Source organism: Bos javanicus, chromosome 10, assembly GCF_032452875.1.
Source record: "Bos javanicus breed banteng chromosome 10, ARS-OSU_banteng_1.0, whole genome shotgun sequence".
Classification (NCBI taxonomy): domain Eukaryota; kingdom Metazoa; phylum Chordata; class Mammalia; order Artiodactyla; family Bovidae; genus Bos; species Bos javanicus.
In genome coordinates this window covers 78,076,020-78,102,407 of record NC_083877.1, presented here as the reverse complement: position 1 = coordinate 78,102,407, position 26,388 = coordinate 78,076,020, and the positions used below count along the sequence as shown (strand labels likewise).

Genomic DNA, 26,388 nt, shown 5'->3' with positions numbered 1-26,388 from the left:
GTAACCTTAAATAAATTGGGGCCTTTTTCTACATCCTTTAAATAAATTGGTAGATAAGCACCCTTTCAATTTAGAGTATTCTGTTATTATTCATGGAAAGAAGCTGGCAATTTTGTTTCACAAATAACAGAAAACAAGAGACTATAAAAGCAGTGATGGTGAAATTCATTAAAATTTAATTGGGAAGGGTGAAGATGAATTAAGCCTTTAAAGTATATGGAGGTTTGTTTGTTAAAACTACTAAAATTGTTGAAAAGTAATGTTAGAATAAAATGGACAATTATAACAGATGCTTGTCTTTCAACAATTTTCCTCAAGTGTATTCATCTCTGCTGAATTTAGGAATCTGTAAAAAAAATTTATGCACACAACAAAATTTACACAGGAAAAGTCCAGGGACTTTACTGTCTAATGTGATTTTTTCTTTTACTGCTGGCCCATTCCAGTATTCTTGCCTGGAGAATCCCAGGGACAGCGGAGCCTGGTGGGCTTCCGTCTACGGGGCCGCACAGAGTCCAACACGACTGAAGCGACGTAGCAGTAGCAGCAGCACTGAATGAATATTGGGCATGCACATGCTTCTTAACTCCATGTGACATTTCTTTAGAATTCATCCTGGAATCAAGTTTACAACAAAGAAGGCTTTCTGGAAAGTAGAAATAGAGTAGTATTTCCAAACCTTGATAAATGTCTTAGGAACATACAGGGGCAGGGGGTGGGAGAGGAGAGAAAGTAAAAAAGTTAAAGGTTTGTACCTAAAGAATTAGAAATGCCCAGGGATTTATTCTCTCCATTCCTGATATTTTAATAATGAAAATTAAGAGTTTAAAATGAGAATTAACATAAAAGATGGGTAAATATTTGGCTGTCGTAATGATTTTCATTATAAAAGTTATGAAAGTTTATCAGTAGAAATGAATTACTAAATGAAGAAAAGATGAGTTTTTCTAGTAATGGTGTATTTACATTTAGCCCTCCTAGGACTTTAGTTTTCCTCTGGTTAGTCACACTTTCAATGTAATAAGGCAAAAATTTCCTGGCTTTTCTGGGGTTAGATTCTCCTCATTAGCACTAGATGTAAACAGGAACAAATTTCAGTTCAGTTCAGTTCAGTTGCTCAGTTGTGTCCAACTCTGAGACCCCATGAATCGCAGCACGCCAGGCCTCCCTGTCCATCACCAACTCCCGGAGTTCACCCAGACTCACGTCCATTGAGTCAGTGATGCCATCCAGCCATCTCATCCTCTGTCGTCCCCTTCTCCTCTTGCCCCCAATCCCTCCCAGCTTCAGAGTCTTTTCCAATGAGTCAACTCTTCGCATGAGGTGGCCAAAGTACTGGAGTTTCAGCTTTAGCATCATTCCTTCCAAAGAAATTTAGTAATGGATTATTTAGTACTGGACTGTTTAGTAATGGATTATGGATTAATGGAACAAATTTAGTAATGGATTATTTTTCTGCTAAGTCTTATTCTACTCTTGCCTCTTTCCGGATTGTCTAATAGCCACAACTGAGTGGATTACAAATGGGTGCAAGCAACATTTTGAATATACTTAATTCCACTGCTTTGTACACTTTAAAATGATTAAAACGGTAAATTTTGTTATGTGTTTTTAGCACAATTTTTTAAAAAAGCATGAATGTAAGGTGAAACTCTGGTTCATTTTAACATAGTATTTTCCCCAAAGGAAGTGTGATGGAGTTCAAATGAATTTTTGACTGACTGAATTAGGCAATGTATTAGTTCCTAGGGCTGCCATAACTAAGTACCACAAACCCAGTGCCTTAAAACAACAGAAAGTTGTTCTCGTGTGGTTCTGGAGACCAGAAATATAAAGTCAGGGTGTTGGCCAAGCCATGCTCCCTCTAAAGGCTCTAGAGAATTCTTCCCTTGCCTCTTTCTACTTTGCGGTGGTTACCTACAATCCTTGGCATTTCTTGGCTTATAGTTGGATCAGTCAGTCTTTGCCTTTGTCTTTGCATGGCCTTCTTCCCTATGTGTATTTATTTGCCCTTCTTATAAGGATACCACTCATTGGATTTAGGGCCCATATTAAATCCAGTATGACCTCATTTTAACTAATCACATCTCCAAAAACCCTATTTCCACACAGGTCACATTCCAAGGTTCTGTGCAGATGTGAAATTTGAGGGGACACTGTTTAGTCTAGTACAGGCAGTGGTAAATTAAATTACTGTGTAATCCTAGAAATCAGAAATTCAGCCTATTAGAAAAGAACGTTCCAAAGTTTCTTTCAAAGCTGAGACTTACAAATTAGACACATTTTTAGAGAAAATACAGCTCTATAGAATAAAGAATAAAGGGGAAATTTTTAATATTTGACCTAAATAGCTTAATGCTTTTTCCCCAGAAGTAGTTTTCTAAATTAGGAATTTCCAAAGTCTAATGAAAAATTTATTCAGTCCTATGTGGCACAGTGGTAAAGAATCCACCTGCCAATGCAGAAGACACTGTTTTGATCCATAGGTCAGGAATATCCCCTGGAGTAAGAAATGGCAACCCGCTCCAACAGTCTTGCCTGGAAAATTCCATGGACAGAGGAGCCTGGTAGCCTACAGTCCATGGGGCTGTAAAGAGTTGGATTCGACTGAGCACACACACACTAATGAAACTGACATTTTGATTTCAGTTCTGGTGCCCTGGTTATCTTTTAGTGAAGTGAAGTTGAGAAACCTCAATTTCTCATGGAGTTTGATGACACTTATTTGGGAACAACTAGGAGAGTGTTTTCCAAAGTCTGCCATGTTTATTAAAATAAATTGGAAACCTTCCCTTCCTTGGGCTTCATAGTATATTTCTGCTGCCCAGATGAATAATTTTGTGCCACAGTCCTTTGTACTTTTCCCCCACCTTATTCTCTTCCTCTGAGGTCCCTAACTGGGAAATCAAACGTAGGAGAATGTTTTTGCTTGCAAGTGACTGACTATAGTTTAAGCTAAAAAACATTGGCTCATGTGCTTAGCAAGTTCAGACATGCATTGGTTCTGTAGGTTATAATCTAGATCAGCAGTTATTGACAATATCAGGGGACACCTGGAGATTCCAAGACCTTTTCAGAGGGTCTACAAAGTCAAAAGTATTTTCATACTAGTAGTAAGCCATTATGTGTCTTTCCCCTCTTTCTTTCTCACTAGATGCAGTAGAATTTTCCAGAGGTTACATGATGTGTAGTGACATCATCACTCTGATAGATAATGAACTATGTCTGTATATTCATATATGTTAAAATTTTAATATAGTAAATATCAGTAGGTATAACCTACTTAAACAGAAGCTCTTTGGAGTCCTCAATAATTTTTAAGAGTGTAAAGGGGTCCTGAGGTCAAAGTCTTAGAAACCACAGGTTTAGGTCATGGTTCTATCCCCAAACACTAAGGCAAAGGGAATAGCATTTTCTGATTAGTTAGGCCTCAGTGATGTACTCACCCAGAGGGTCAGCATCAGTTGAACCACTACCGGAAGGACTAAGATCAAGGGAGGATGGCTCTGGAAACCATACGTTGGGTTAGTGCCTTGATAGGTTAGTTAGTCAGAAAGCACTTAAACTAAGATATCAGCTGAGAATTAAAATTATTTCTGGTAAAAAACTTGAAAAGTTCTGTACTTCCATTTAAGTATCTGAATTAGCAGAACTGTTAAGAAAGTAAATGCATAACCACACACTCACAAAACCTCTTATTGTTCTCTATCATTACTATAGATTTTAATCTTTAATGAGGACTCTAATTTATACCTTTGATACAACCCACAATTTTTCATGTTAATATTCAGAAGATAGAGAAGCTCTTCCCTGTGTGTCCTGCCAATTTACAACTGTACAAAGTCACTACTTATTTACATGGCTGCTTACCTGATAAAAGGAGGAAACCAGAAACACGTTATTTCTAAAGAAAGCACTGGTTTTTCTGCCTCAATTCAAAGAAAGTGTAGATGAAAGGGAAGGAGGACAGTATTTGCTAGAAAAGGAAGGAATTATTAGATAAGGGAACGGAGAATGGGATTTGTTAAATGGAAAAGTAACATTAAGTGTCCAGAAACTATTTGATTTCATAGAAGGGCTCTATCTACAAGGCTTTCAGTTTTTAGGATCTGGTATACACAAGTACACATTTCGCATGCTAGCAAGGTAATGCTCAAAATCCTTTAAGAGAGGCTTCAGTAGTACATGAACCAAGAAATCCCAGATGTACAAGGTGGATTTAGAAAAAGCTGAGGAACCAGAGATCAAACTGCCAACATCCCTTGGATCATCGAGAAAGCAAGGGAATCCCAGAAAAATATCTACTTCAGTTTCATTGACTATGCTAAAGACTTTGACTGTGTGGATCACAACAAACTATGGAAAATTCTTAAATAGATAGGAATACCAAACCACCTTATCTCCTGAGAAACCTGAAGGCAGGTCAAGAAGCAACAGTTACAACTGGACATGTAAGAACGGACTGGTTCAAAATTGGGAAGGGAGTATGTCAAGGCTGTATATTGTCACCTTGCTTACTTAACTTTTATGCAGAGTACATCATGCAAAATGCCAGGCTGGATGAAGCACAAGCTGGAATCAAGATTACCAGGGAAAATATCAACAACCTCAGATATGCAGATGATACCACTGTAATGGCAGAAAGTGAAGAGGAATTAACCTCTCAATGAAGATGAAAGAGGAGAGTGAAAAAGCTGGCTTAAAACTCAGCATTCCAAAAAGTGAATCATGGCAAATAGGTGGGAAAAAAGTGGAAACACTGACAGATTTTCTCTTCTTGGGCTTCAAAATCACTGTGGATGATGACTGCAGCCATGAAATTAAAAGACACTTGCTCCCTGAAAGAAAAGTTGTAACAAACCTAGACAGCATATTAAAAAGCAGACACAACTTTGCCAACAAAGATCTGTAGAGTCAAAGCTATGGTTTTTCCAGTAGTCATGTATGGATGTGAGAGTTGGACCATAAAGAAGGCTGAATGCCGAAGAATTGATGCTTTCAAACTGTGGTGCTGGAGAAGACTCTTGAGAGTCCCTTGGGAAGCAAGGAGATCAAACCAATCAATCCTAAAGGAAATCAGTCCTGAATTTTCATTAGAAGGACTAGTGCTGAAGCTGAAGCTCCAATTCTTTGGTCACCTGATGTGAAGAGTCGACTCATTGGAAAAGACCCTGATGCTGGAAAAGATTGAGGGCAGGAAGAGAAGGAGGTGATGGAGAATAAGATGGTTGGATGGCATCACTCATTCAGTGGACATGAGTTTGAGCAAACTCAAAGACAGTTTGCTGTCCATGAAGGACAGGGAAGATTGGCATGCTGCAGTCCATGGGGTAGCAAAGAGTCAGACATGACTTAGTGACTGAACAACAATAATACATAAGTAAAGAAAAAGTAGTCCCAAAGTAACCACCAACATGGATTGAGTTTAAGTGAGCTTTAAAAAGAAAATCAAATTTATCATGAATTTCTTAAATTATTATTAATTGTTTCAATGTAATCAGAGCCCACCTGCCCTAGGAAAATAGTTTTGTCTCTATAAAGCAACAAAAAATAATTTTGTTAACCTAAGAAGCCTCATTTTCTCCCAAGCTGAGTAATAATTGGAGGAAATATGGTTGATAGGAATGTTTATACAGTATTTTAGCTTAAAATGAACCTTAAGTAGAATTTGAAATGTTAGCAAGCATAAATGAATTGGTGAAGGAAGCAGAAATGATGGATTTTTCAGTTGTCCTGAAAAATCTCATTTTACCATGTAATAATTACATTTCATATTTATCTGCCTGTGTATCTCCTGCTGTGGGACTGATTGGGTGCAGAGCAAGTATCACTTTGCAACACAGAATCTTGTTTTCTTCCCATTTCCTAATATTTGATGACTAAATACAGAACACATGAAGCAGTAGGGACTTGGAATTGCTAGCAATGCAGGCTCCTCCCAAGGTACCAGTGGGGCTGTTAGAAATTTGCCTTGGCTTGTGACAGCTTGCAGAAGCCTCTGTCTATAAAAGGAGATGCCACCCACGTGGCCAGAGTTCACACAAACAATGCTAAAACTGAATTTTTCTGCCTGGATCTAATAGTGTATGGTGAAATGTTGCATACCGTCACTTACCCTCTTTGGTGACTCCACTTTTGGACTAAAGATGAAAATTGCAGACTGTTGTTGATCTTATTTCATTTAGAAAAGAAGTGTGACAAACATTACTAATCACTTTGTGGTCATTGCAAAAAGGCAACTTTTGAGGGTGAAATGTTAGCAAATATTCTTTGAATAGCTAGATTGTCAAGGTAGAACAAATGAGATAAGCCACAAAAATAGTACTACCCAAGATTATGGTTATTAAACATTTTGCTGATGGGGATAGAGTTTTCCTCAGTTGAACTTAAAATGGAAACATATCTCCTAAGTACAGTCAAGAGTATCAAGGGTTTTATTCTCTGAGAAGCATAACTGGAATATTATGAATACAAATAAAAGTGTTAATGTTTCAGTGCCATCAATATTTTCTGATTACTAATTCAGTTTCCCTAAACAATTTGATTCGGAGATGGGAACGCCCTAAATACAGGCATATTTCAACCATATTGGGAGGTATAGCCCTCTTTGTGATTTAAACTAGTGAAAGTTTCTCAGTTTTGTCAGACCCTTTGTGACCCCATGGACTGTAGCCCACTATAGTACTCCAGGCTCTTCTGTCCATGGAATTCTCCAGGCAAGAATACTGGAGTGGGTAGCCATTCCCTTCTCCAGTGGATCTTCCCAACTCAGGGATCAAACCTGGGTCTCCTGCATTGCAAGCAGATTCTTTATCATCTGAGCCACCATGAATGTCCAATATTGGATTCATCAATGTTTTTCTTGGGATGTTGGGTATCTTGAATGAGTCTTTGATCTGTTGGGTAAGTTGACCAAATAAATTTGCACCCACAAAGCTGAGATCCATATTTTGAACTTATCAAAATGCAAATACCCAGGCATAGCCAGCTAATCTAATTGATAACACTGCATTGCCATACAAGTGAAAGTCAAAATCCAATGTGAAGTCTTGAAGACAGTAGAAAAAAAGGCTATAACATTTCAGTTCTGAGTTTTGAAGAAACTGAAAGATTTGAAGCATTTGAGGTGAAAGCGATAAGCCTAATAATAATGAACATACAATTTCAATAGTTTAGAGATAGCAAATGGTTCATTTGTTAAGAAGTTATACATCTCTGTTAGCAAGTGAATTGTTTATTTCATGCTTTGGTTAACAGGAAAAAAAAGGTGGGTGGTGGGGAAAGGTCATATACTCATCCAAACTCATTTCACGGTAAAAACAAACAGACAAAAACATGATTTTAAAACATTTGAATTGTGTTCTTTTAATTCAACTTTTAAAATGGGAATCTAAGACCTTGAGATTAAATGACTTATCAAAGGTACTCAGTGGTTCAGTCAGATTTTATATTCCTGATTTTTGTTCTTATTGCTCTGTGTAACCCAATTGGCTTGGAAAATCTTTCAGGACTGCTAAAGTACAGAGGGTCCAAATGAGAAGAGAGGTGGCTTTCTTGAAACGGAATGTAGATTATATACTCAGCTAACTCAGTTGACAGAAAAAGTGAAAGTGAAAGTCGCTCAGTCGTGTCCAACCATTTGCAACCCCATGGACTCTATAGACCCCATGGACTGTAAAGGTAATTTACTAGCTGAGCCATGAGGAGTACTGGAGTGGGTAGCCTATCCCTTTCTCCAGAGGATCTTCCAGACCCAGGAGTTGACTCGGGGTTTCCTGCATTGCAAGAGGATTCTTCACCAATTGAGCTATCTGGGCTTCCTTTGTGGCTCAGCTGGTAAAGAATCCACCTGCAATGCAGGAGACCTAGGTTTGATCCCTGGGTTGGGAAGATCCCCTGGAGAAGGGAAAAGCAACCCACTCAATTATTCTGGCCTGGAGAATTCCATGGACTATATAGTCCGTGGGGTTGCAAAGAGTCGGACAGAACTGAGCGAATTTCACTTTCAGTTGATAGAATGAAGAGCCTTTTATTTTTGTGGTCAAGACAGGAAAGATATGAGTTAAGTTGGAATGTGAATTGGCAGTAATAATACCAGGCTCTGGTAATTAGCTTAACTGTTAATAGCCTCAATTAACTGTGGGCCTTGGACACTCTATCAATATATCTGAACTTCAGTATCTTCTGAAAAGTGATGGAGATTTATATTTCTTTTATTCGTTGTGAATATGCAGTCCATATTTGCATAGCACTGCAGTTCCTATGCAGTCCATGGAATTCTCCAGGCCAGAATACTGTAGTGGGTAGCCTTTCTCTTCTCTGGGGAATCTTCCCAACCCAGGTCTCCTGCATTGCAGGTGGATTCTTTACCAGCTGAGCCACAGGGAAGACCAAGAATACCGGAGTGAGTAGCCTATCCCTTCTCCAGCAGATCTTTCTGACCCAGGAATGGAACCAGGGTCTCCTGCGTTGCAGGTGGATTCTTTACCAACCGAGTTATCAGGGAAGCCCATACTTATTTTAGGTTCCATCTAATGCCCAAATTCTATGATTTTGTGAAAAGTTTTCCAGTCTGAAAACACATTTTTTAAAAAATCCACCTTTTGAAGCGACCTTTAAAAATTTAAATTGACCTTGGGAGAGGGAAGATTTTTAGTTGGTTGGCTTACTTTACTCATTATACCTTATGAGGATTCCTACAGGTCATGAAGTGTTTTGTAACAAGTCAACTTTCTTCGTACTGACATGAGAAAAGAAATGAATGACAATTTAATTAAAGAAAAGATCTGAAGATCTCAGGGACTACAGTATGATCCACTGGTATTATACTGACACACAGAGTGTCAAGAGATCTGGGACTTTACAATTAGCTTTCTGTGGTCTTTTACAATATCTGAGGCTCTATCAAATCCCAGGTACTGTTATGTGATCAAAATGAAAAGATGAAGAAGACATAGTCCAGGGCCTCAAAGAGCTCACAATTTAGTTAGGGAAATCAATGGCTAGGTAAACAAATAATTGCAACATAGTTTGGTAAGTGCTATTATAGAGGTAAGACAGCCTGAACCATAATTCTCAAACCTGACTGCACCTCAGAATTTCCTAGGGAGCTTTTAAAAAATGCAGGTGCTTTTTTGCCCTCCCTCTCAGAGATCATAATTTAAGTGACCTGGAGAGGGGCTTGGTGAATTGGTGGTTTTAAAAGCTCCCAAGGATCTTCTGAAATACAACTAGGACTGAGAATTACTAGGATAGAACAAGGGTACCAAAGTTGACCCTTAGGAACAGTAGGCAATGGTCAAGCAGACAAGAAGAGAAGACTCTTTCAGGCAGAGGAACAACTTTGTGCAGAGGCATAGAGATAATAGAACTCATGGAGCAGCAGGGGAACTGCAACCTGTTCTGTATTGCTCAGTGTAGATGTATCAGGGCAGAGGGTTACAGTAGAAGACGAGGCTGGGGATGTAGGTAGAAGGTAGATCATTGTGTGGTTTGTGAGGGAGTTTTGAACTTTACACTAATGTCAAGGGGAAATCCGGAGAAGGCAATGGCACCCCACTCCAGTACTCTTGCCTGGAAAATCCCATGGATGGAGGAGCCTGGTGGGCTGCAGTCCATGGGGTCGCTAAGAGTCAGACACGACTGAGTGACTTCACTTTCACTTTTCTCTCTCATGCTTTGGAGAAGGAAATGGCAACCCACTCCAGTGTTCTTGCCTGGAGAATCCCAGGGACAGGGGAGCCTCGTGGGCTGCCGTCTATGGGGTTGCACAGAGTCGGACACAACTGAAGTGACTTAGCAGCAGCAGCAGCAGCAGCAAGGGGAAATCAGTAGGAAAGTGACATGATCTCATGTTTCTTTTAGAAAAGATAGTTTTGGTGGTGCCGTGGAAGGTTAATTAGAAGGGTTGGAAACCAAGCAAGGAAACCAATTAAGAGGCTCTGGTAATCCAGGCAGGAAAAAGAACCTGAACAAAAACAGTGGTACCAGGAAGGTAGAAGGTATTCAAGGACTAGGTTGCTAGGAAGCAGTATCAACAGGGCAAATGGATGTAATGGGTGAGAGAGTAAGAGGAGTCTATGGAATATTATTTCTTCAGTTTGTAACTACTTTCGCTCATTTGTCAGTGGAGGATCTGCCCAAAATTAAACACTTCAGAGGCGGAGTTGTCCCTGTTTAGTTACTAAATCTTGTCCGATTCTTTTGTGCCCACCAGGCTCCTCTGTCCATGGGATTTCTCAGGCAAGAATACTGGACTGGGCTTTATTTCCTTCTCCAGAGGATCTTGCCGACCCAGGAATCAAACCTGTGTCTTCTGCATTGGCAAGCAGATTCTTTGCCCCTGAGGCGCCAGAGGAAGCCCTGAGAGGTGGAGAGCAGCAGCTTTTTATGGACTTGTTAACAACATACAATGTGGTTTGAATCTAGTCATTTCAAAAATCAAAAGCTATCAAAATAATCAGAGGCTGCTTATTCTAAATGACTAAATTTCTGACATGCATAAGGCCAAGCACCTAACTAGCATTTCCACCCATTTCGGAGGAGAAAGAGAGTGAAAACAGCACTAAAACAAAGGTTGGAAAGATTTTAATTAACACAAATGGCTGTGCCTAGTCTTTAAATCTATCCAAAGCAAATGGAGTGAAAGCCTTCTAATCCTTCAGCACTTCATCTGGCCTTGACCTCAGAAAAAAGAGCCTCCCTCTTGCATCATCAAACTGACTTCCTTTAGCTCTTTGTTGTTCTGTGGAGGTCTTTGATCCCAGAATTCTCTAAGACAGGAAAAAACAGAAGAAAAAAAAAGACAGCTAAAACCCCAAGTTTCCTGGCACTCACTTTGCAAATCCCATGCAAATATTAAATTAAAATGTACATTAACAAATGCATTCCAAAATTCTATACCTACTGTCTATTCAAGCCTTTAAAATGACTCGAAAACCAAAGTAATTCTCACCTCATTAGATTCATTTTTGCAGGTAGTTGCTCTACTCATAGTTGTAGTGTCCAAGGTACCTAATGGGGAAAATTAGGAAAATGAGAGCTTTCTTTGAGTAAAAAAACCCTAGTTTTATTTTTAGTTGCAAGTCTGTTAGCATTCAGCCCAGTATCATATCATTGTAGGACTGACTCTGGTATTAACGTTGATACGGATTTTTTAATTGATGTTTTAGAAAATAACTTCATCAAGCAATATTTTTAAAGTAGAAGTGGCAAATCTTTTTTTTTTTCTCTTGAAAGCTCACGTTCCACAGGAAAAAAAATCATTTGAGGATTACATCAAATAAAAACAATTTTATTTTGAGAGCCTAAAAAGGATACTTCCAATACAACTTTTTTTTTTTTAACTTTTTATTTTGTATTGGGGTATAGTCGATTAACAATGCTGTGGTAATTTCAGGCGAACAGTGAAGGGACTCACTCTTACATATACATGTATCCATCTCCTCCAAACCCCCCTTTAAATAAAGAAATGAGATGATAACTCACATACATATCTGTGTACCCTCTGATAACCCAGATACATATTCCTCAAAAATGGCCAACGGTGGACAGCAGAGAACAAACAAAAGATAAAGGTGGGGGTGGGGATGAGAAAGAGGAGGCAGAAAAAAAGACAGGCCCAGATGGAAAGAAACGGACACAGGAGACAATGAAAAGGGGGAAAAGGGAGAATTTCGGGGTGCTAAACAGGCTCAGTGGTGAGTCTGTCCTAGGTGAGGGTTGCCAGACTAAAATACAGGATACCCAGTTAAATGTAAATTTCGATAAACACCAAATAATTTTTAGTATAAGTATGTCCCATGCAACACTCAGAACATATTTAAATTAAAAGGTATTGTTTATCTGCAGTTTACACTTAACTGGGCATCTTCTTTCTATTAGCTAAATATGACAACCCTATTCTAGACAACCTGTTGTTCTCCTGAGTGTGTGATGCAAAAAAAGTTTACAATCTATTGTCATTCATTGAAGAAATAATAATATTAATAAAGGTACAGCTTACATTTTTTTCAACCTTCAAAATTTATGTTTAGGAAAGATGACTTCTATTCTCCCCTGGACTTCTATGGGGTTTTATAAGAAGTGAAAGAATGACCTAGTTTAGAAATTAACTTCATGACCTACTAATACCATGAACCTAACGCTGACATTGAAAAGGCTCAAGTTGCAGCAAAGCTTTAAAAAACCTGTATTTGAGAGCAATGCTATTTATCAAGGACCCAGGTTTGAGCTAGCTGTGGGTTTCCGCCTCTGCCTTTTAGAATTTTAGCTTAACACTACTATTTTCCTTTCAGCAGCACCTCCGGGAGTGTATTTTGGCCATCAGGAAGAGTAATGCTAAAGTGAAGTAAAGGTTAAAGCTGGGGAGAAAGACTTGCTTTCAGAACAGAGGGAGTTATAGAATAAATAAAGTCTCAAGAGTATTCATTTCCCACCGCACTGGGCTTTCATCTGAATTTATAAGTGGAGCAAAATATTCACATGCAAACTTCTTTCTTAAAATACCTCAAGGAAATGTGAAAAGTTGGGGAGGGAGCTAGGGGACGGGGTAGGGGAGGAGAGAAAAGCAAGGGTGTCAGAATCAAGTGGTTTATCGCCAGTTCTGTTAAACCTCTTTTTTGATCACCAGCAGGTGTGATGGGAAACTCAGCTGAATTTAAAGATGGCTACATGCCTGAGCTCTCTTAAGATGGGTGACTGCCAAAGGCCAAGAACTGCTCTCTTGACTCTACAGAAACCCGGGCAGGGCTGCCGTATACTCTGGGTCAAACTGTCTTTTTACAACTGGTCTGGAAGTAAAACCCTTCAAATGTGACTCGTCTCTGGTGAGACCAAAAGGTAAAACTTCACCCAGGCTATAAAATGCTTTTCTCTTCTGTAAGACTAGGAGATGCAGTATGCTAAGCAGATGAGACTGACAACGCTAATGCTGCAACCTGGGCCTCAAGGGAATTTGCAAAGAGGGGTTGCTTGAAGTGTAACAAAGTCAGTATTAACAGAGGATTGTATTTTGCCAACCAAGTCGATCACACCACTGTGACGCAGCCAACCAGCACACAGGACAGTTGATGTGGGAGGAGGAATTCTTGGCCAGGAGCAGTGGGGGAAAATAAAACCCTCCCTCTGCTTGGAAATGCTTGTAACAGAAGGGCCTGTACCCTGATTTGCTGGAAGGTGTGTCCAAAATTACATTCCATCCATTCTTTACCACAGGTTTGTGACATTCAGTTCTTTTGAAACTAGAGGAAAAGGAACATTATCCAGGAACACTTTTAAGTACTTCAAGAAAAGCACCACCTTGTGCAATTGCCTGACTTGTTAAATTCCTTGTCCTAATCACCTGATTTATCTGTGATAGAAAATAAAAACAGAATTAGACAGCGATTGTGGAGGAAGTGGACAGTGGACGTTTTTGGAATGGAGGCCCCTGTAGTTTACAGAGTGAAATGATAGTTACGGATGTTGCAGCAGAATACTGAATTTAATATGGTATAATCAAGGCTGCCAGTAATACACCCCAGTGTCATGAAGCATGGTGGGAAACACTAACAGATTTTTAAATGTTTTCATTTGATATTTAGGGGTAGTACATTTTATCTAAGGGCCATAGAAGACCAATGGCTCCCTAAAGTTTCCTGAATTACCACCGTTTATGGGCTAGAGGCCTGGATGTGATTGGTGCCACCTACTGGGATAATTGTAGAATTACAAATCTGTCAACCTCTTGAAACTAGCATTTCTGTTGTTACTGAAAAAAGGAATGTTATGGGTATGATTCTTTATTGGGAGGATTATATATCAAACAGGTGATTGGCCTGGATCCAAATCACAGATTTTAGAGCTGGAAGAGTCATAAGAAATTATATACTGGAACACTGTCAATTACAGAATATTTTAGGAGGTGAGCTTTGGATATGGAGTCAGAAACCTGGCTTCTCTGAACCAGCTTCTTGTTCTATAATGCCTACCTCAAAGAGTCATCGTCAGGATTACACAAACTATATGTTTTCAACTTGCTCTATACTGTGTTATGGTTGTTTTAGATAAAGAAAAACACTGAAACAAAATGACTGGTCCAGGTCATATCACTGGTGAGCCTAAGAGTAAGGCCTGTAAGTCATGTATCTGAATTCAAATCCAGTGCTTTTACCCATTAAATTACTATTTCCCAAAATCTGATGATGAGATGATTTTATGAGGCAACTGCAATAAATTTAGGAGGTGCTGGAACACAGCATTAAATATTATAAATCATAGTGAGATAACTACCCCCTTTACGATTCTTTCAAAGTTGAAACCCTGTTGGCATCAAGAAGAAAAGTTTCAGTCTGGTGGTTTTCTTTAAAACTGTTTTCATCTTGCTAAAGCTAAAGCTCCAGTACTTTGGCCACCTGATGCGAAGAGTTGACTCATTGGAAAAGACTCTGGTGCTGGGAGGGATTGGGGGCAGGAAGAGAAGGGGACAACAGAGGATGAGATGGCTGGATGGCATCACTGACTCGATGGAAGTGAGTGTGAGTGAACTCCCGGAGTTGATGATGGACAGAGAGGCCTGGTGTGCTGTGATTCATGGAGGTCGAAAAGAGTTGGACGCGACTGAGCGACTGAACTGAACTGAATCTCACTTCCTGCTGCTGCTGCTGCTGCAGCTGCTAAGTCGCTTCAGTTGTGTCCGACTCTGTGCGACCCCATAGACTGCAGCCCACCAGGGTCCCCCGTCCCTAGGATTCTCCAGGCAAGAACACTGGAGTGGGTTGCCATTTCCTTCTCCAATGCATGAAAGTGAAAAGTGAAAGTGAAGTCGCTTAGTCGTGTGCGACTCAGCCATCACATGGACTGCAGCCTACCAGGCTCCACTGTCCATGGGATTTTCCAGGCGAGAGTACTGGAGTGGGGTGCCATTGCCTTTTCCAATCTCACTTCCTAATAAAGATAAAAGAGGCCTTAGGCTTCGGTATCTTGTTAGAATACTAAAATTTTATTTTCTGTATACTTATGATGTTTGGGCTTCCCTGGTGACTCAGACGGTAAGGCGTCTGCCTGCAGTGCAGGAGACCCGGGTTCCATCCCTGGGTTGGGAAGATCCCCTGCAGAAGGAAATGGCACCCCACTCCAGTACTCTTGCCTGCAAAATTCCACGGACTGAGGAGCCTAGTAGGCTACAGTCCATGGGGTCGCAAAGAGTCGGACACGACTGAGCAACTTCACTTTCACTTATGATGTTTACTTTTTATTATAGAAAACTATAGGTTTTTTTTCATGTAAAACAGCAATACAATTTTATTTTCAAGGAAGGTATTTAAGAAGTTGAAGTGAATGTAAACAGAAAAATACTGAATAAACAATAAAAATACTGAATAAACAATAAAAAATAGTTCAAGTGACAGAAGTTGGGAAACACTGAGCACCCACCAAACCACCTCCCTATCATATCACTGTTGGTAATCATGGTGATGGTGGCTTAGTTCCTAAGTTGTGTCTGACTTTTGTGACCCCATGGATTCTAATCTGCCAGGCTCCTCTTACCATGGGCTTTCCCAGGTAAGAATACCTGAGTGGGCTGCCATTTCCCTCTCCAGGTTGGTAATCATATCTTAATATAATTACTTTAAAAATCCCTCATTGAAGAAAATTAGTATTTCTTTTGTTTTCTTTTCATTAATTAAACACTAGGCTATAAATAGATCAATATAACCAAAATTTAGGACTTAGATTTCAGATCCACTTGGTCTCAAACAAACTCAAAGCTTTTCTATGCATGTGTTTTAGAAAATAAAACTGGCCTGCAATCAGTATCCCATGCATGTGCAATCCATAAATCAATAACACACAAGAAATGGGTAACACATTTACACATACCTGGGGCTACATGCACTTGTGGTAATTGAACAGTTTAGGGCCCTATCACTTAGTACTCCAGAAGCTTAAGAGGAGAGAAGAGAAAAGGAGATGTTGATCTCTGGGCTGTTCTAGTTCAGAGTTCAAAGATTCAGGGTTCTGAATTCAAGGGGGGAAAAAAATCTTCTGAGGTGATCATGTTGAATGGAACCCTTCACTATTTATTGACTATTGACTTGATTTGAATCCAGAATGAAAGGATTTTTGGCTCCTTACTCTATGGATCACTTGAGATGACTTTCAGCTAATTTTAAATGAAATAAGACATGGATCTCTCACCCTCATCACCCTCCCCCTCCTCTATCTTTTTAATTCACATTTTAATGACTTTATACTGCTTCTGGTTGTATTCCAGATTCTTATTGGAGAGGAAAACCTCAAGCTTTCTGCTTTCCAATTCTTATCAAAACAAAAGTTAAAAGAAAAATATGGATGGAACACGGGCTGAAAGACAGGTAGATTCCTCCAGTCTCTAGATTTTCTAACTTTTAAATATGGATCAGTTCAGTTCAACAGAGTGCTATGGGCATGGACCAAATCCTCGTGAACTGACCCATCACTTACAAAAAAATTCAAATCAACAATCTCTTATCACACTGTGCCAAGGAGTAGATAAGAACCAGTCTTAGAAATTGAGATTCTGAATTTACCTTAGAAATATTGTTGAGGATGTTCGTTAACGTGACACATATTAGAGTGTCCTCTCCCCATGATGAGGATTGGAGGAGAAGTTTCTCTCATTTCAGTAAAAGTAAAAGCTGTATTTTTTCTGAGGGGTTGGTTTATTTTTATTTTATGGACACCATAAATCCATGTTTCCTTTTCTGGGAAATTCAGAATCAAGTTTGAAGCCTACCTGTACCAACTGTGTATTTCATTACACATTTTCATGTATTTACCTGGCTTCAACTTATTTTTAGTTTGCCTTGATTTAGTCATTTATTTAATCTTTGTGCTATAAATGATTTTATAACCTATTCAAGTCATTAGGGAATAAGATTGAGAAGAAATTAGAGACATACACATTAATATTGTTAAAACATTGGCATCCCTTAGCCATGATTTTTTTATTGCATGTCTCTTTTTAAAAAATTACACAGATTCATAGATCCATGAAAATTTAAGCATCCTTTCTTCCTGCCCCTCAGAGACCATTCCTTCATTTTTTTGGAAAGATTTTTTTTTTAATGTGGACCATTTTAAAAGTCTTTATTGAATTTGTTACAATACTGCTTCTGTTTTATGTTTTGGGATTTTGGTCGCAAGGACCAAAATCCTTGTGGCCAAATCCTTGGCTTCCCCACCAAGGATTGAATCTGCACAGCCTGCATCAGGACAGTGAAGTCTAAACCTGTAGGCTTTCTGGGAAGTCCCACTTCTTCATTTTCTTATAGTAAGCTATATGATTTCGTCTAACAATGTCATAAATCCTTTGGGGTGGGGAAATGCTGAAACTCCCAGAGGAATATCTGCATTGGTGAAACTCACAACCATTGTCCGATGTCTCTTTGGTCTTCCATTCTGAAGTAGCAGAGTCTATTCCAATAAGGTTTGTGAGATTAAACTACTCTAATTCCTAGGAAAGGAGAGGCGGGGAGGAGAAAACTAATATTTTTTCAGGTGTCAATTCTGTATCTTCTACATATGCTAAGTACACAATGTATGACTTAGTCTTTACAAAGGAAAATTTTATTTCCTCCAGCAGAATCTTTATGTTGATATAAGAGCTTCAGTGTAATAATAATGATGATGATAGTAATAATCTTTATTAAAACACTGCTGACTGACTTACTGTGTGCCCGGCATTGTGCTATCACTTTATAAGTAATGGACTCTCCAGTGGAAAACAAAACAAACCTCACATTATGCACCTATGATACTGTACTTACCTTGGGATCTGGGAAGATTCAAAAATTCTTGCTTTGGCTCAAAATTCTGCTGTATGTACAGAGATAACTTCAGATCATTGGCCTTCTGGTAGTTCTTCAAGGCTTCGATTCTCAGCTCAATCACTTTGCCATTAAAGTCATTCTACAAGAGAACATTTTTTCAAGAATACTCATATAGAGTTGTTCTCTAAATCCACTACTACCTGAATCCTTTTTACTCATAAGTCTTAAAATGATCCTATCACGCTCAGTCTGTAAACATGGGGAGAAAGTATTTGTGATTCTTTTCCCATTTCAAATGGAACAAAATCAAGACCGTAGGGGAAAAGTGCTATACCCAAGGTGGAGCTGGAGATAGATCTCTCCAACCATCTTCCCACAAAACATTTCTTTTAGCATGACAGCTGGTAATCCAGATGAGTGGATCAGGTTTAACATTAAGTAACTAAAAGCTTCTATATTGCATAGATGGAACTGTACCCCATGTCCAGCCTTGGAAGACTTTGTACCTGAATGATGTTGGCTTGTTCCTGATACCTGACCCATTCCATTTTCCTCTGTTTCTTTTCCTGGTGGGAGAAAGAGCCTCTGGTGACAAAGTAAATTGAGATCAGAAATCAGTTCTCTCAGTATGCTGCAAAGACTTTATAGCAAAATTATGGTGTCGTAGATTCACTAATATATTGGTTTCAACTGCATTAGTCCTCTTAATTGGCCCCACCTGTAAAACCTACTCTCTGAAAGCTGAAAGCTAAATGAATAGGATCCTTTTATATCAATGAATGGTCGCGAGAAGCATGATATCTCTAAATACACATTCCAAAACAAATTAACAAGTATTTTGACATCACATAGCTATTTCAAATTTGTCATTATTGGCATAGCTTTTCCTACTTTGCCCTAGCTATTATAATTTACAAGAAACTTGCAATGCCACTCTGACTCAAATGTAGCATCCCAAAGGAACCAGATCTCCCATAAAATTTTGTATCTGTTCAGGAGCACACCATAGTTTAGGCAGACTATTGCTACATTAAAGATTTCTAATCTCTCAGCTCTAAAAGTCACTACTTCCAGAAAGATCATACTACCTTCCTTATTTCCTTCCCTTTCTCTGCACACAATATCTCCAGTTCATTCTTGGTCTTCCTAGACGATGAGGGGGTTTTGGGAGCCTGGGAGGAAAAAAGAGAGCTAAAGGACTAGGAGGTCCCAGGAAAGAAATATAATGTCTCAGCCAACAGTAAATCCAATATACCCTTAAGGCCCAGCTCCTACCTGTCTATCTACCCAAATTAGCCTGGATTGTCAACAGGCTGTTTCCATCTGTGTAGCATCAACAACTCTGAAATTCTAAGTACTATGCTGTCCACTTGCCTTTCCATCCTGTAAGTCTGTTTTGTTCTTTATTTGCAGTACTTTTTCTTCATCACTGAATTCTTCCGTGTTGAATGTCTGTAGAGAGGCATTTTGGCAAACATTTAAATTAGTGGGACTTTGGGAGGGAAGTGGAAAGCCAGTATGGGTCAACTGGAAAGCCAGCAAAACTGGTTTATTACTGCCACTTAGCAACCTCTCAGGGTCTGACATGAAAAGTGTACTACCAAAGGAGGTTCAGAATGAAGTGAGCCTTTCTATCTGGTCTCTTGAGTGTACTTTATAATAATAAAAACTATTAACTGAACCTTTATCATATGCCAATCACTATAGTAAGCTAATTACTCCCTTACTTATTTATACTATCGCATTACAAACATTCTCATTTAATCCTAACATGGCTGTTTTTATCTCTGATCTACTTTATAGATCAGAAAACCAAGACTTAGGGAGGTTAAGACATTTGTTTAGGGTCACTCGAGTAGGGAAGTACGAAGCTGGAACTCGAACCAGATCTCTTGGACTCCTTAAATCTGTGTTCTTAACCATTAGGCAGATGATCTTGTCTCCCCATTTCTCACTGCCTAAAAATATCAGTAGGGTAAGCTTGGGTATATGGACATCCCTTACACAACGTCTTTCGGGAGCTCTGGAGAAACTGGATTTTGACAGAGGAAGAGTGCTGGCATATTTCTTGTCACTAGGATTCAAGAACTCAGGAACTAAAATCTCTCATAATTCATAGAACTGATGTGTAGCTCCCACTAAGCACTAAGAGCAGATCTCAGTACAAGATACAGGCCTTGATAGTATTCCAGTTATTTGTGGAGAGGTGAGATGGGAAAAGCTGTCAGAGACACACTCACACCTGTGTATAGCACAAGACAATCTGCTATTCCGTCTCATAATATGTGAAAAAGCTCTTGAATCCCAAAGGCTAAGTGCATGAAGGGATTTCTATCCCTGCTTGGTTTCCCATCAAAAGGCCATAACATTTTTATATTAAACCATGCCTTGATTGTTGCAAAGTTGTAGGGGAACTAGAACTAGGTATTTATTCATTCAACTTCCATATGTTGATCATCTACTACGTGCCAAGCATTGTGCTACAATGCTAGGGATTCCAAGAAGAACAAAGCAATCAAGATAGTGGAGAAGCATGTATTTCCGAGCAGGCAGGGAGACAAGCAAATAAAATAATAATAACACAAAAAAATAATAATGGACTTATAAAAAGTGCTATGGAAGACATGAACAGAATTGTATAATAGAAAGTAAGGGGTGGGGTGATGCCCTTTTTCAGATGGAGTAAATAAGGAGGGCTTCCCTGAGGAGGTAACGTTTAAGCAGAGACCTGGAGGATGAGAATGAAGCAGCTGTAAGAAAACAGCATTACAGTCCAGGGATAAAGCAAAGGCAAAAGTTTTGAGCAAGGAAAGGTCTTGACATGTGGAGGCCAGTGTGGGAGGGGGGCACTTCTCTCAGAGGAGACTAGAAAGATGGCAGGAGGCAGCCTATGCCATAATAAGGAATAACTGTAAACGGTTTTCATAAGAAGAGCGACATGATGTAATAGTTTTAAAAATAAAGGTTAAAGAATGAATTGGAATAAGGCATGTGTGGAAACAGAGACATGAAAAAGTGAGGATGTGAACCAGAAAAAAGGGAATTTTCTCTTTTTCCAAGAGATCCTTAGAGGCACACACACATACCTTGTTCCACAGCATCTCCATTTCCTTCCGAAGCATCTTGTTTTTCCTTTCCTGTTGGAGGGGAAAATCCAAACAAACACAAATTTGTTTGTCTTATTAAAGTTAGAAGAAATTACTAATGGGGTGAACAGGGGGCAGCGGCATAATAAACCACAGAGGAAGGCAATAAATGAGCCTCGCCTCAAACCCAGGAACATGAGAGATGAGATTGATGATGATAAAAAATAATAACAATTTGGAATAATAACTTTAATTACGGTAATTGTGGTATAATAATATAGTAATGAGTTCCTCACTCTTGCACTACTTCACATTTCCTGATCATATGACAGCTTCTCTGGGACTCAGACCCTTAATTTCTCATTTTTAAGATCCTTCATTGTTGATTTTTAAAAATCTTAAAGAATCTCTCACACTCTTCCCTTTTACTTTGGTATGTTCTATTTATTTTGAAATGTGAGGAGTTAATGTGCTTCTCTGGAGAAGGCAATGGCACCCCATTGCCCGTCACCCATGGGCTGACGTCTATGGGGTTGCACAGAGTCGGACACGACTGAAGCGACTTAGCAGCAGCAGCAGCAACGTGCTTTTCATTGGAAAAGACCTGATGCTGGGAAGGATTGGGGACAGGAGGAAAAGGGGACAACAGAGGATGAGATGGCTGGATGGCATTACCGACTTGATGGACATGAGTTTGGGTAAACTCCGGGAGTTGGTGATCGACAGGGAGGGCTGGCTGTGCTGTGATTCATGGAGGTCACAAAGAGTCCGACACGACTGAGTGACTGAACTGAACTGAACTGAACTGAAAGTGCTTCTACTCATTAATCTTTAGATGGAAAGTTTTTCTAAAAGTCAAAGAAATAGAATTTTTACTAGCTAGTCCTTATTCTTGGAGAAGGCAATGGCACCCCACTCCAGTACTCTTGCCTGGAAAATCCCACGGACGGAGGAGCCTGGTAGGCTGCAGTCCATGGGGTCGCTAAGAGTAGGGCACAACTGAGCGACTTCACTTTCACTTTTCCTTTCATGCATTGGAGAAGGAAATGGCAACCCACTCCAGTGTTCTTGCCTGGAGAATCCCAGGGATGGGGGAGCCTGGTGGGCTGCCATCTATGGGGTCGCACAGAGTCGGACACGACTGAAACGACTTAGCAGCAGCAGCAGTCCTTATTCTTTCCAATGTTTCATCTGACTCCCTTTGGTTCAACCAGGACTTCCTAGATCAAGGACCTCTGAGTGTTGGAGCACCAATGCTACAGATGAGCACTCTGTCTGAAGCTGTGGAACTGAGAGCCCTGTTCAGAAGGCCATCCCCTAGAGTGCCCACCAACCTCTTACCAGATTCTGCTTCATCTCTTCTGCTTCCTTAATGAGCTCAATGACTGAGGAGTCATCATTCCCCTTCCCTGCCATGATCTGCCTCATGATCTGTAGACTAGAAAGAAGAAAGAGATAGCATAAACATAATACTTCCTAAAGAGAAATACTAATATTCCATGACCAGCCAGAAACTATTCTACCATGAGAGGGAGATGGGGGCTGAAATCATAGGAGCTGTGGAAGTCTTTCTGGACATAAAAGTTCTCCAATTTCATTCCTAATTGACATTTACCTTAGGTATGTGCTCTGGAGTGAATTCTGTGCCCTAAAACACTCAAAAGTTAGTTCTCCAAGAGCTAGTGAAACTCCTCTTGACCCTTTAAGATGAGGTTTTGCTGTATGACTTTTGGAGTAGAAAGGGGGCATTTTTCACCTCTGTGAAGAAGGAGGTTGAGAAACTTAAGGATAAATCTCAGAATCATTCCCTGTCTTCTCCCCTGCTTTGCTTCTCTATATAAAAACACTGGAATTAACTGGGGAACCCACTTATATCCTTATGGTAGCCTCTAGAGAATCAAGCCATCAAAAAGTTTTTGATAAATATCAAGTCTATGACTATAAGAGAGGATATTCTTCAAAGGCATTAATTAACTTGTGCTTATATTCTTTGTACTTTTCCCTCTTTGTACTTTCCCCTCTCTAATTATAAGTGGAGAAGCAAGCCTTTGTGTTCCCTTGCCCTGAGAGGGCTAAGTTTCTGGGTTGGAAGAAGCTGTTGATTGACCACAATTTTCTGCCTGGCTTTTGTTCTCACAGCTTTCTGCCTGACTTTTGCTTTCCAAAAGTCCAAGCTCCATGAGGTGTTTTTGCTAAGGTAGACACATTAAAGTGAGATTCCCTAGGACTAGGAAGGAAAAAGAAAGTTGGTAGATTACAAGAACAGTAAGTGAGTTAAGACCTTGATTGCCTAGTGCATTTATTAAGAGTAAGGCCAGACCCTAATCCAGAGGAGTTTGATGCTCAGAAACGATTTGCCATTCCCCTGCTTGGCATTTGAAGAACAGTCATGCCTCCTAAGGTGATTCCACAAACATGAATGGGCAGCTGTCTGTGTGACCCTAATACACGGAGGATACTGAAGCCTCTTATCTTTTCCTTGGGAAGAAATGTTGTAACTGTAGCCCTGTGAGATGAGCTGAGTCATATTTAATTCTACTAAAAGAAAAAAGGATTCCTTGCCACTCTGATTTTGTGGTTACTTTCTTGTTAATCTACTATAGCTACTAAACCTTTTTAAAAATGTAAATAATCATCACTAAATCCAGTTCTCCTGCCTTTCCCCTCCTAGGAACTCCTGAAAAGGGAACACATACCTTCTTTGTTTTTCCTCCAAGTTAGACATCAACTTCTGGAACAACAGGTTGTTCTTGTCTTCTAGAGGTTTTAGTATCTCTAGCAGTTCCTGCTTCCTCAGTTTTAAGTCCTCATTTAACTCCTTCAAGTAGTTGTCATCTAATTTAGAACTTCTGTGGGAAAAAACACTACATTTTCCCGTATCCTGGACTAATCACAGAGACCCTCTTCTCTGTCCTGGATAGTTACCACTCAGCATCTTCCATCATAGACTTACCTTGTTTTGGAAGATAAGTAAGATTCTGGAGAGTTTGAAGCACTTGTCATCTTGAAGGAAAACTTCTCCAAGAATAAAAAAGATCGTCTTGAAAATATGTGCCTTCTTGTTCTGTTCAGTTAAGTCATCGTTTTTGTGCTGCTGTTCTTGAAACTCCTGTTGCACTGGACTGATTTTAGCTACAGGTTGAGGTCACAATGGCGCTAAGACCACAGATTAAACAGGTCTTTTAAGTAACTTGAACATCAGTGACAGATCGTTGACTGAAAATACTACTAACGACATCTGATCAGTTCTTGCCTAGCTTTAGCCAATGCTAACAGTTTTATTCTGAAGTCTTTGACTGAATAGGACAGTATCATAAAACATCTATATTATGGAATTCCTACTGTGTTAGAGAATGATGGCTTGTCAAAAATAACATCAACACCATCTTCCATGGCAATTTACCTCCAGGGAATAGAGTGCCGGCTATCTGTAGGGCACAGTACTGACTGGATTCTGTGAGTGAGGAAAAGATAAAGACAGAGCATCTACCTTCGGGAGTCTTCAGAGGAGAAGGGCATATCTCTAGCATACATCTAAAAAAATAGAGGCCAAACTGGCAAAGGCAAGGTATGGGTACAATATTGAGCAATGTAATACATGAGCCAATTGTCATTACTTTCTTATCTTTAAAATGTGATATATCACAATGACAAGGTAGAATTATACTAGACATGTTACAAGAGGATATAGTTTGTACAAGCTCATGTAAAAGATCACCCCATGGCCAAATTCCTTCCCGAGAGGCTGTAATTCTAGACTTCCTTTCAGATTCTGAATTTGCTTCCACTTTCCTCGCCCTACTAGAATCACATTTCTCTTAGCCCCTGCTGCTGCTAAGTCACTTCAGTCGTGTCCGACTCTGTGCGACCCCATAGACAGCAGCCCACCAGGCTCCCTCGTCCCTGGGATTCTCCAGGCAAGAACACTGGAGTGGGTTGCCTTTTCCTTAAGATCTTCCATTTTCTTCTATTCACGTAGTGATCAGAGGATAACTCTTAAGAGTTATACATTTGTTTTGTTTCTTTATGTTCTTGTGTGTGTGTGTGTGTGTGTGGCCTTGGCTTGTGGGATCTTAGTACCCTAACCAGGGATTCAATTTGGGCCCATGTAGTGAAAGCATGGAGTTCTAACCACTGGACCACTGGGGGAATCCCTTTTATGCTCTTTAAACACAGTTTTAGGACCATATTTTCAATGACATTCTCAAGTGTGAACTGTCTTGTTAATTTCAAGTGAGCCTTTTCGAGGATGTTCTAGGGGCATTCTCCAAAGTAACTTAGACTTTCTGTCTTTTGGGAAACCTTAAAGGCAGTGAAAATGTAGTGAAAATTAAACAAGATTTAGTTTGTCAGATCTTGGTTTGAATCTCAGCTTCACTGTGAGCAGTGCACTGACTGTGAGTGAGTTACTGTATTCCCTGTCTCAGTTTCCACTCTTATAAAAATGAAAGTTGTAAACTAAAAGGTTTGTTGTGAGAATGCGATGTAGTTATGTGAAGCTTCTGGCTCATGTCAGGTATTTACATTTTAGTGAATTTTTGGATGGTTTGGATTTAGGGATTGTTTTATGTCCTAAGAGGTCAAATACAAAAAAGATGATTTATATTATGCTAATGAAACTTAAGCTTCAGAGTCCTTCATTATCATAGACCTCTTCCAAAGACTCTGTATCTCATTTTGTATTCTTTTTTGGAAGGAGAAAACTCCCCAAACTATATACACTTTAAGGGTATACAAAGTATTTTCTATACAAAAACTTCTCTTTAGGCAGTCTCTACAAATATTTTTTATAAAACATATATGTGTCACTTGTAAGTTTTATATGATAGCTAGTGTAATGTGACACCAAATTAAAATAGCCGTATCAGGTGCAACATAATGTAATTCACATTGGTTGCCCTAGGAGTGCCCATGAAAAGTTTGGGTTGAATGAGTCTGAGCAAACTCCATACAGTTAAAAGAAGGAACAAAGTGGACTAATTATTAGTAGTAGCTTTTTAGATTATAGATGTGGCAGGTATTACAAATAGAGGACAAAAATAGCATTGATCACTAAAGCATGACCTCTTTAAATTACATGTTGTAACATTTGGTTGGCAGAATTATGTTAGAATTTTAAAACATTTAATGCACAGACAGCATCCCAACTCACCTTCCTTTCTGTCCTTGGTCAGGAATGATTGAAAGTAGAACACTTGCTATTCTGATGTGCTCTTTTCTATAGCCAATCAGTGCCTTTAATTTCCTAACATTCTGACGCCCTTTCTTCAACTTGGAATATGACTTCCAAGAAGAATTCCTTGTAATAACATACACAGACTTTAAGAGCTTAAAGCAAACAAACAAACAAATCAACCCAAACCCAAACAACAGTATGGAATGGAAGAAAATCAACTTATTAATTATCTCTGGGACAGATGCAGGGAGGGTGAAGCTATAGAGGACCATTAGAAGTGGAAAGAAAAGAAGGTGAATGCTAGTTTTTCCTAAAGTAGACATTTAGGTCATCT

At 39.4% G+C, this 26,388-nt stretch overlaps 1 protein-coding gene across 2 annotated transcripts; it reads right to left on the bottom strand.

The window, feature by feature from the left end:
* Positions 1–10,571: 10,571 nt before the first annotated feature.
* On the bottom strand, positions 10,572–26,084 carry CCDC196 (coiled-coil domain containing 196). Of its 2 annotated transcripts, none has more exons than XM_061429168.1 (11): positions 26,031–26,084; positions 23,832–24,034; positions 23,575–23,727; positions 22,220–22,316; positions 20,879–20,929; positions 19,167–19,244; positions 18,881–18,964; positions 18,299–18,358; positions 17,790–17,931; positions 10,955–11,013; positions 10,572–10,772 (listed from the first exon to the last, which is right to left on the bottom strand). In XM_061429168.1, the coding sequence occupies exons 2-11, from the start codon at positions 23,879–23,881 to the stop codon at positions 10,653–10,655; spliced, it is 894 nt and encodes a 297-aa protein (XP_061285152.1). In that variant the 5' UTR covers positions 23,882–24,034; positions 26,031–26,084; the 3' UTR covers positions 10,572–10,652. The 2 variants fall into 2 exon arrangements, 1 of the variants encoding a protein (XP_061285152.1); XR_009738789.1 differs by lacking the exon at positions 26,031–26,084 and adding an exon at positions 17,389–17,476 and having other exon boundaries at positions 10,757–10,772; positions 23,832–24,581.
* Between the last annotated feature and the right edge of the window lie 304 nt (positions 26,085–26,388).